Raw genomic sequence first — 11,521 nt, 5'->3', positions numbered from 1 at the left:
TGGGGGGGGGGGGGGGACACCATCTACGCGCACCACGTGCTGACGATAACACCGACTAAACAACTTAACCAAATAAAACGCATTAACCTATAATAGTCTTGCGTTAACGACTATTACGACATAAATCCCTGATAAAACAATAAATACATGCTTAACAATGAAGGAAGAGTGGGGGTGGGGGGGAAACCACTTACCTACACATACTGCATCAGCTTCTACCACGGCAGAGTGAGGGCTCTTCCACCCCCAGTGTGGCGGTTTTATATCCTCAGTAGGACCTGCCTTTAGGCGTCCGTTAATAGCGCCTTTACAAAATTCAATCAGACAAGATGCCGTTTAAAAGTGATATTTATTTTTGTTGTTACAGTTTTTTTTTTAAATTATCATTATTAATTTAATTCACTTTTTTTTTCTAAATTGTACCCGCTGAAGTTGGAGTAGTATACTTTATATTACAAGTTTGTAATATAAACAATTTTTATTGGCTCATCAAGAGTTGTATATTTTTAAAGCTGTATTTGGTTGTATACTCGGACAGGTTTTGGACCTTTAAAAGCAAGAATCATATCACTGTATCATACTTTATTTGACTTTTTACTTTATTTTATATTTATTTTTTTGTATTGTTTTCTAGCAGCTAATGTAATACAGTAAATATGTAAAATATTGTAAATAGATAAATAGGTTATTATTATGTGATTCTGTGGAGAGGGGCGAGGGTGGGATATTTGACCCCTGATACACATTGGCTTTTAAGAATAGCACAGAGATAGAACAGAGGGGGTTCGTTATTTTAATTCTCAAAATGCTATTACTAATGCTGAGATTATAAAAATATAATTGAACCATGCAGAGATAATTGGGATGGGCTCTTGTCAGTGTGTACAACAGCTGCCATATTTGTAATACTGAGTCACAGACCTTTGTTCTCACACAATCTGAGGGTCTTCTCTCATCTCCCCTCCCTAAGAACCACTGGATGTGCCAGCGCCAGGCAGCTGTTGTGTGGACCTCCTGAGCCCATGGGAACTGTGAGATTAAGCACTTATGAGGTAGGTAAATTGTGATAGAAATAAATGTAATAAATGTAGTTGTTACAAAAGACAAAAATTCACAGAAGATGAAATCTGTAACACTTTACAATAAGGTTTCATTTGTAAACATTAGTTAACCACATTAGTTAACACGATAACTATGAATGAACAATATTCAACTATATAAACTAATTGTCTGAACTGAACTCACTTCATTAGCCTACCACTTTACTGTGAGGAGCAACTCTGTGCTTAAATGAGAGGGAGAGGGAGAAAGAGGGAGAGAGATGGAGAGGGAGGAGTGTTGTCATGTAGTATGATCCACAGAGCAAAAAGTCTGGTCGCCCACAACTGCTTTGGAAAGAAGGGGAATCTAGTGAGAGGGAGGAGAGGAGCGGGAGAGGAGAGAAAGAAAGTGACAGGAAGCCACCTCATGAAACACTGACAGCGGGTCAAAGACAGAGAAGAGAAGAAAGAGTGTTTCCAGAACACACCATAACCATACGGTGATCTTAAAAGTGGAAAAGTCAGCAGAAAAGAGGTGATCTGTTACTTCAGAAAAGGAAAGTGTAAACTAAAAGGAAACGTTCCCTGAAAAAGTTAGAGGTGAGTCTGTTGTCTCTTTTTTCTCTGTCCTTCTGTTATTTATTATGTGTTTGTGTCAAGTTAGATCACATTGAATTGATGAGTTCTGCAGAATTCATATACTATTTCTGTCTGATGCATTCATAAGTTGCCATATATTTCTTCAGTGTGTGGGTGTGTGTTGAGTGACACTCAAAACGGGGACAGGGGGAGGAGAGAAAAAGAGAGCCAGGGTGGGTGAGGGGTATGGGGGTTTGAGGGGCTTTGAAAATGGGGAGAAAAGAGAAAATGAGAGAAGAGGGAGATTCACAGCAACGTCATGATGATATTTTCAGAGAAATGGGTCATTCCCTCCTCTCCAGTTACAGGACCTTTCAAAACTTTCAAATAGTTTTTGATCTCCATTTTGAATGTACTTCTGTCTTCTCCAAAATCCAGTTCTTTATAACTTGCTGTTTTAGATGGTGTTTTTCTTAGACGTTTTAGAGTACCTCAACAATTCAATCTATTAACAATTTATCCCCAGGTAGTGATCATTTAATTCAGTCAAGCAGATGTGTTCATCCTTTTATTTAATTGTACATACATTTGCGTGAGGATCCAGTGTGATCCACAGAGATGGGTTATGAAGATTAAACCCTTCTGGAGACTGTTAGGTTAACCTCACACAAAAGGCTGAATGCAAACAGGCAACAGTGGAAAAAATGAAAACACTGTTATCACATGTCACCCTCATGTTGCTTTAAACCCACATAACTTTGTCTTCTTTGGAACAAAAAAGGAGAACTTTTGATGAATGTAGTTGATTTTTTCCCCCCATGCAGTTGTGAATGCAGACGAAATTGTGTAATCTCCTAAACTGATGTAAAAGCATCATAAAAGTATAGAAAATTGGCTTGTGCAATACATTTTCTATGTGTCTTCTGAATTCATGTTTTGAGTGAAAAACAGACTGAAATTTAAATATTAATTTACTGAAAATCTTCCCATTTAGTATTCACCCTATCTATTTTCTAAACGCATCGTATTGAACGATTTATCCATGGATGTTTAATTTTTTATTATTTATTTATTTGCAAATTTTTAATTACAATGTCATATCTGAATCTTTCGGGGAAATGACAGATTTCTCTCTGGTGAAATATGTCGGATTTCTCCAGTCGCTGAGTCTGCATAAAACCCGCCTTTTTCTTACAGTTGACCAAAAACCTGTATTTACATCTGTCTTCATTCAATTAACAAACAATGGATAGAACCAAGTCCCTGTCCTATATATTTTTTCTTTTTTCATAATCTGTTCCACTCTGATGTATGTCACAATATGGAAGAAAAGACCTGTTATTTCTTCCATTATATATCAACTTTAAGAACTGGATCAGTCTGATTTATGAACGATTTATTCAGATGTTTTTTTTTTTTTAATAACTAAATTTAATTCCAAAGATCTAACTTAAAATAATTTACGTATGAATCATATGAATCACTTTTATGATTCTTTTTATGATGCTTTTGCCTCCTTTTGGAAGCTTGAAAGCTTAATTCTCTGTTCAACAAACCACATTTTTCAAAACATTTGGTCTTTCACAAAACAAAATCGAATAGATTTAGAATAACAAAAGGATAAGAAATTAAAGACAGAATTTTCATTTTTGGGTGAACTGTCCCTTTAAACTAGTCCCTGCTCATATTCTCTGAGAGCACAAGACTGTCTGGAGGTAGAGGAACAGGGGGGAACAGGAAGTGAGGTTAAAGTTCAAATATAAAGTGATTTACTCTACCCATGACCCCTGCAATGGGAAAAGGCGATAGGAAGAGACAGTGTGGGATAATGCACTGAGGCTGCATGGACACTCTAAGAGGGAGAGAGAGAGAGAGAGTAGAAAAGACAAATAACAGCTTGTTCATGCACTTCCCTTCTGTCATCTTGTTCTCTCTCCATGTCTTGTGACAAAATGTGGTTTATTGCATTTATAGAAACAAATGGCCACAGGCATGTTGTGCTGTCAATGGCGTGTGTTTCTGGCATGTGTGTGTTCAGGGCAGCTCAAACATGTTCCTGTGTGGGCCACATGGGCTTGTATTTGCAAGCATTTGTGTCAAAGAGCTCATGAACATGTGGTTTAAGAAGAGAAGTGTATTTGTGTGTGTGTGTGTGTGTGTGTGTGTGTTTGAGTATGTGTTTGTGTTGGTGAACTTTCACCCCTGTTTATTTTGGGATGGCTCAAATGTCAAAGCCCAGAGCTCTGGATCAAGGCAGATAGCAGTGGAGAGTATTAAGCACTATCTGTCTGACTGTAACCCACTTCAACACTTACATCTGCTTTGAGCCATTTCATTTTTTACACTTTAACTAGTCAGCAACACATTTTTCATCCAGAAAGCTCTTTTATCCTCTGTAAACAAACTTGAATATAACTACCCTCCTTTCTTCCAGAACTAGACTTCAAGACCATTAAACTTGTTTGTTGGAGCCATGCACTTCCCGACGCAGTTCGTAAACTGTAGTTTAAATAGAAGAAAGCTGGTAAAACACAAGGCCCTCCCTGCATGCTATTAGACACAGTAGGCTATGCGATTCAGCTCTGTCACACATATCTGACTATTGTCTGCCTGTTAAGACAAGCTAGAAATAAATTCCAGCCATTTGTCCCTCTGGAATGTCGAATGGAGAGTACTAGCCCAACTACTGACCTCTATTTCTCACAGCTAAACGAAGAAAAAAACTACTAGTAATTTTGTTCTAAAGATGCATCAGTAACTGTTTTTTGTTTGTTGAGCTATTTGATTCACCAGGCATTTTGGACTTATACTGACACCTAGTGGTGTGGGTGCAGAATCACGCAAAAACAAATGTTTTTGTTTATTCAATGCCACTGTAGAAATTTGATATTCATTAGTCAGCAAGGATAAATTTAATCCACAAATGAAAGTATCCAATAACAGGGGGTTATTGAGGTGAAGTGAGTAGCATTTAGCTTGTCATGTGATCTCAACATGGCGGCTTCTACGAGGCGACCTGCCCTATGTAGCTTAAAACACTGTGGTCATCTCATGTGAATATAGTTGATTTTAAACGTTTTTCAAAGGTACTATTAGCTACTTTTTCTGTAAAACTGTTTTAATGAGGAAAATTAGTACACCTTTAATGCCTTAAAATGTTGTTTATCATATCTCTATACCAGACTCCATCATGTCAACGCTCTCGGCAGAGACAGGCCCTGAGGATGCCAACAATCAGAGCTTCTGGATGGTAAGTGAGAGGGGGAGGAAGAACAGCAATGACTCAGACATGGTGATGAACCTCTAGAAAATACCATCCGCTCCTGCTTTGTTATGTATGTGTTAGCAGACATGCACGTGGGCGATGTAGCTTGACTTGGTTTTAACACCTAAACAGTTGGAGCAACAACAGATGACAAGATTTGTTTGGACATTAAAGTGGAAAGCTTCACAAAAGCTTCTGAACAATCTACATTAACCAAATGAAGATTAATATTCAAGTGAAGTCTATTTTACTTCTTTGAGACTACTGCAGCATGTTTTATGGTTCTTTAAACTTTAGTCTGAGTCTGTAAATTTCATCCATCGTGCCTCCACCCATTTTAATTAGCTCAGCTTTTGTCTCTCAGCTCCCCAATCGGTTTGCTTTTCTGCTCTCCAGTGCTGCTGGGGATCATGCAGAACCTTGCCTTTTAATACCTTTATAAATGTTTGAAAATAGTACTCAGTAATACTCACAGTATTTTTTAGACTAGCAATTCTGTAGTATTTTCGCATTTGGCATGTTCAGAAGTCTTTCTGGCTTAACCTTAAAGGGGTCATATGATGCGATTTCAATTTTTCCTTTCTCTTTGGAGTGTTACAAGCTCTTGGTGCATAAAGAAGATCTGTAAAGTTGCAAAGACTAAAGTCTCAAATCCAAAGAAATATTCTTTATAAAAGTTAAGAGTCAGCCACGCCTACCTAAAACGGCTCGTTCTAACACGCCCCCAACATGTCTACGTCACGATGTGGGAAGATTTGCATAACGCCGCCAAATGTTCACGCAAAGAAAGAAGGCGTAACTTTTATTCTCGCTGTAGTATTGTTGCCGCCGCCGCCATGTTGTGAAGGCACTGTGTGTTTCATTGTGAAAGCGAAACTACTTTGTTTGGCCTTCCAAAAGAGGACGATATCCGCTTCGTCATGCCTAGAGCTGATCCGTGCTGGTCGCTGAGGAAATACACCAACTTTGCGCTGTGGATCGCCAAATCGGCTTTCACCGTGATTGAAGCCGAGTCCAGGCCGGGATCGTCACATGTTGTTGCCGCAATCCCGCCGGACGCTCCTTCGTTGAATCCGTTTTGGTTTTGTCTCGTCGCGCCGGGGCACATGGAAAGTATGGTAAGGGGCGTAACATTTCCGACACATGCTTGAGGTATTCGGCCAATCATAACGCACTGGATAGTTGGCCAGTCACAGCACACCTCGCTTTTCAGACCGATGAGCTTTGTAAAAATCGATGCGTTTCAGAAAGGCGGAGCATAGAGGAGAAACAATAATGTACAGTATGTGGAAAATAATGTTTTTTTAACCTTAAACCGCATAAACACATTTCATTACACCAAATACACAAAATAATGTTCTTTTTAGCAGCATCATATGACCCCTTTAAAACGCCCTATGGATAAAAATTAGGTGTATTTGCTCATGTTTCAAATTTTTTACATTTAGTTTTCTGTTTTATATTAGTGCAGTAGGTAAAGTATTCCTAATAGGTTCTTATGATACTAATAATGGTAATTATGTGATGATACTGTTTATATAATTACATATAGGCACTATTAACTGTCATGTTCATGTTCAAACTTATATTTAGTTAGAAAGTAAATAGCAAGCTGTTATTTAGCAGTTGCTTTTATCCAAAGCATTACAGCATTATACTGGAAACCTTCTCCTCAGCACTGTTGTCTTTATTTTGAAGCCTCTTGGAAGCCCAACAGAAACCAAAAAGCATTTTAGATTTCCATTAAGATATTATTTAATCTATTTATTAAATTGATTTATATTCCTTTTCCTGGGGGCAGTTGGCTTGTCCCGATAAAGTAGGTAATTTGGGGTTTTACTGCCTTTTTTTGGAACCAAATGATCATTAAAATGTATTTTCATTGCTAAAAAGTAGTTTTGCATTTACAGTAATTGAATATGCATGTAATTGTATCCCACATATACATTGTAGGTGAATTTTATCTGATGAATATTTATGGAGTTTCCTGTGGTGATTTGTTTTTATTATCAATGACATCTAGAGCTCTTTGAGAGCTGTATGAAGCTGTTTAAGATTCTCCTCAGCTCTCTTTTTGGCCTCAGCTCTTTTTGCAGAGTTGCCATCCCATCTGGAGCTGGACCAGTGCTACGGTTTTAGGTGAAATGCTCTGACCAACGATGTTCTGTCAGTTTACAACAACCGCACTGCTATAGCCTGCAAGGGTTTTTTGCGTGTCCTACCTTTTAATTGGCTGGCCGCTGACCAGTACTGAGCGCTGTAGGGTTTTTGTGTTCATCCTAGACGCTGTGATTGGTTAACCACAGCACTGACTGTAGATTGCAGTGATGAAATGCAAAAAGTTTCAGCCAGAGTTGAATGGGGTTGATTTTTAAATAGGCTTGTTTGATCAGTAAAACAGTTCTGCTTAAATATTGTGCAGCTTTGAGTCCAGCTGAATGTTATATTCCGTTTGACAGGGATTGTGTTATTTGTTTGATTTCTGTGATTCTCTGATTGGTTGGCAGGTGCTGTTCTGCACCGCTCTTGGCCGGAGTTGAGATTCCTCAGCTGTTTTTACTTTTTCCTCAGACTGGGGAAAATATGTGGTGCAAACCACAGCTAAGAGAGAGAGAAAGAGGAAGAGCCGACAAAGAATAACACAGAAGGAAGATGTAGAGGAGAGAGATGAATTGATAAAATTGTGGGGGAGCCGCTAATAAAATGGAAGAGCACACTCCACATCAGCAAACACGACGCCCATTCTGGAAATGTCATTATGTTCGCCCTCCTCCCTCATTCTCTCTCATTTATCGTGTTATTACAGTTAATCAACCCCTTTCACTGCGCTGTCCATGTGATGCCCCACTTACCGTGGCCTGAATTCTCTCGACTTGCTGGTACTCATCTAGTCGCAGATTATTATTATTTTTTTTTTTTTCCGGGGGAATAATATTTGAATTGGGTTCTGGTTTTCCACACCACATGTTGTCTTTGGATGTTTATATTCTAAACAAACCTTACCCAATACCGCTAACTTGTCCAGTCCATAGCAAACAAACTCAGTGACCCTGCTGGAAAAGAAATGAGGCCAGTCCCTCAGAGAGAGGGACGTCTTTCCTGTGTCGTACAGTAAATACCTCATTCTTGACCTCTTAAACAGCCTACAAACCTTTAGTGCCAAGTGCTATTCTTTCATTTTCTTTTCCCTCTATATTTTACAATTAACCTTTTAGTTTCATCCATGTTCTATCTGTCTGTGTCTCAGCCAGGGAATTACCAGCGGACAGTGAAGAGGACCGAAGATGCCTTCCAGGCATGTAATGATATAGTGGCATGTTTCCAAGAGAGGGCCAGGGTCGAGAGACAGTACGCGCAGCAACTTAGCGAATGGAGTACCAAGTGGAAACCCCTAGTGGATGCCAGTGAGTACTGCATTTTTGATCAAGATGTTCTGAACAGAAAACAAATTGCTTCCTGCATATTGTGCAGTATGTACTGTATATTAATATAATCAATAAAATGCAAAGAAAAAAAACAGATGACTGTACTTTTAAACAACACAATTTAGTAATCCCTAATACGTGTAAAGTGACATTTTTGATTGGCATTCAAGAGGACCTGGGTTGAAATCCTATCTGATATATGGACCAATATTTTTTATATATATATTTGATTAAAGATACAGTAAAAAAACATTTATATTGTGAAATATCATTGCAACTTACAATTGTAAGTTACAATTACAAATGTTTTCTATTTTAATATATTTTAAAATGTAATTTATTCCATGTTGATTCTGTGCTCAAGAAAAATTTCAAAAAATATTTTTTTTCAGGATTGAAAATGAATAGTATGTTCTAAATAACAGCATTTGTATTAATTTATTATATAAATATACAGTACCCTCCACTAATTTTGGCACCCTTGGTAAATATGAGCAAAATTGGCTGTGAAAATAAATCTGCATTGTTTATCCTTTTGATCGGTCATTCAAAAATTCACAAAATTCTGACCTATCATTGAAGTAAAACAATGGAAAGTGGGGGGGAAATCGCAATATACAAAATAAATGTATATTGCTTGTTATATAAAAAATAGCATTCAGAATACACTGAACAAAATTATAAATGCAACACTTTTGTTTTTGCCCCCTGGTTTTCGGGCCCCCCGGACCCCCCCAATACAGTAAAACTGCACATTTTAGAGTGGCCTTTTATTGTGGCCAGCCTAAGGCACACCTGTGCAATAATCATGCTGTCTTAATCAGCATCTTGATATGCCACACCTGTGAGGTGGATGGATTATCTCGGCAAAGAAGAAGTGCTCACTAACACACAGATTTAGACAGATTTGTGAACAATATTGAGAGAAATAGGCTTTTTGTGTACATAGAAAAGTCTTAGATCTTTGAGTTCAGCTCATGAAAAATGGGGGCAAAAACAAAAGTGTTGCGTTTATAATTTTGTTCAGTGTAGTAAATAATTGTAAATTATTTATGTCACGTTTACTTATGTTGTTTTCTTATAACATTACAACAGTTCTAATTAAATGCTAATTTAACATAACCTGACTGTTACTTAATTCAAAAAGTTAAGGAACAATCAATGATTCATTTCCTGATTATTTTATTATGATTAAAAAATAATATTAATTAAAATAAAATAATATAAAATTATTATTTTGAATTTTCAATCAAATGTTAAATGTTTAGAACACAATACTAGCATATTTCGTATTGCATACTGTGTAGTGTATACTGTATATTGCATGTTATTAAAAAAGTATGCATAATAGTAAATAATGATAAATGTTTTATGTTATGTTTACTTTACAACATTACAGTAATGCTAGTATGCTAAATGATTGTGACATGACCTCACTATTTTAATTCATCATGTTCAGAGTTGCATTTTCGTTTGCATTTTGGTATTTTTGACAAACAATACAAGCATATTGCTTACTGTATACTGCATGATATTTAAAAATAGTATGGCGTAAATAACAATAAATGTTTTATTGAGCTTATGCTTACCTCAGTGTATACCTTATGTTTATTCAATTAATGTTAGAACTATGCTAAATACATGCTATAATGTTGTCATTTGACTTCACTATGTTGTTTAATTCAAATTCATCTCAGAAATAAAAATGATTATTATGAATTTTATTTGATCAAATTTAGTCTGAGAATAAGTTCAGTTTTGACAGAATGATCAAATAATAAATAAATAATGAGAAGGAGAAAGTAGTAATCACAGGTGATATGTTATATGCCACACTGGAAATGAAACAACAAATTTGCACTGGATACAATATTTCCCACATTTGAACAAATGTTGGTTTTAAATGCACATAAAATTTTGCATACTGTTGAGTGTGTACATACTGCATACTGAAAAAGATTAGTATGAGTAGTATTTTGAAGATAACGTAAAAGACTAAGTCTTTTGTCGAGAGCAGCACAGATGTCATATAGTTAAGGAGCTGTGACTTGCGTTTAATGTGAGATGCCCACATCTTTAGTTTAGTATCTGATGAAGAAGTTTCTTTTTGTGACCTTAAATGGTCCTCACATTTATTTCATGAATGTGTTTGTCTTCATCTTTGTCCAGGTCCTCTCTACGGCTCTCTGTTACAAGCATGGCAGTGCTTCCTCTCTTCTGCTGACCGCTTCTCCTCACTGCACTCCTCCATCTGCCGTACTCTGGTGTCAGAGGACGGAGACCGCATCCGGACGTGGCAGAAGGAGACTTTCCATAAGAAGATATTTGGAGGTTTCAAAGAGTCCCAGGATTTTGAAACTGGTTTCTCACGTGCTCAGAAGCCCTGGGCCAAGAGACTGAAGAAGGTAATGCAAGCATTGTAGTTCTGTGGTTAAAATTTCTCTCATTTTATTTGTTCTGTACACAGTATTGTAGGGACAAAAAATGTCTCCAGATAAATGTTTACATATGGTAATTGTTGAATAATGAACTGTTGAATTTTTGAAAATGAATGTATAAAGTGTGCAATACTATAACACCTGTCCTACATGAATCTGACCTGGATGTGTTTTTTTTTTTGTTTTGTTTTTTGTGGCAGCTAGAGAAGGCCAAGTCAGCATTTCACAAAGCTTGCCGTAAGGAACACATGGCTCGTGAGCGGGAGGCCCATGCTCAAGGCAACCCTGACATTGCCATTGAGAAACAGAGAAAGATCCAGGAAGAGACCGAACTTGCTCACCAGGAGACAGAGAAAGTGAGTGCTGTGTGGAGGAGACTATCAGAAAGAAAATAGCAGAGAGTTTCAAATTGTCTTTTATCATCCGAGTCAGGAAAAGGAAGCAGAAAAAAAAACGTTTACATTCAGTGGCGGCTCGTGGGTTTTAAAATAGAGGAGGCACACTAATTGTATTGGTCTGGGGATCCCTGCCGATTATTATTATTATTATTTGCTTAACCACTTTAAAATGGCTTTTTGGTTGCTTTTAGTCAGAAAACGACAAACATACAACAAGATAATATAATTTCACTTACCTGGCCTATCACTTGAAGCAAACATCCATCCCTTCTTAAAAGTCTGTGTTAAAAGAGAGCTGCCTGTTGCGCCATTTAATTAAGCCGACTGCTGTAGCCTATATCCAGCTTAGGCTGTTTTCCCTAAATTTGTATATATA

At 37.2% G+C, this 11,521-nt stretch overlaps 1 protein-coding gene and 1 long non-coding RNA gene across 3 annotated transcripts in view; one reads left to right on the top strand and one right to left on the bottom strand.

The window, feature by feature from the left end:
- LOC107732865 (uncharacterized) overlaps window positions 1–248 on the bottom strand; it is a 1,047-nt gene extending 799 nt beyond the window's left edge. The window contains exon 1 of the long non-coding RNA XR_001638915.1: window positions 195–248. This is a non-coding gene — a long non-coding RNA (uncharacterized LOC107732865). The remainder of the gene's footprint in view (window positions 1–194) is intronic.
- A 1,094-nt stretch (window positions 249–1,342) lies between these two features.
- Window positions 1,343–11,521, top strand: part of LOC107732900 (protein kinase C and casein kinase substrate in neurons protein 2-like) — a 16,939-nt gene continuing 6,760 nt past the window's right edge. Inside the window, exons 1-5 of one of the 2 annotated variants that reach the window (XM_016544338.1) lie at window positions 1,343–1,640; window positions 4,802–4,869; window positions 8,132–8,288; window positions 10,479–10,714; window positions 10,948–11,103. In XM_016544338.1, coding sequence (XP_016399824.1) covers window positions 4,810–4,869; window positions 8,132–8,288; window positions 10,479–10,714; window positions 10,948–11,103 — 609 coding nt within the window. In that variant the 5' untranslated portion in view covers window positions 1,343–1,640; window positions 4,802–4,809. Of the gene's footprint in view, window positions 1,641–4,662; window positions 4,706–4,801; window positions 4,870–8,131; window positions 8,289–10,478; window positions 10,715–10,947; window positions 11,104–11,521 lie in introns of those variants that run through there. The other variant, XM_016544339.1, reaches the window with a different exon arrangement.

This window comes from Sinocyclocheilus rhinocerous, unplaced genomic scaffold, assembly GCF_001515625.1.
Source record: "Sinocyclocheilus rhinocerous isolate Xijiao unplaced genomic scaffold, SAMN03320098_v1.1 scaffold220, whole genome shotgun sequence".
Taxonomy (NCBI): domain Eukaryota; kingdom Metazoa; phylum Chordata; class Actinopteri; order Cypriniformes; family Cyprinidae; genus Sinocyclocheilus; species Sinocyclocheilus rhinocerous.
Note: the sequence above shows the minus strand (reverse complement) of the source record. Positions and strands in the feature narration are given on the sequence as shown.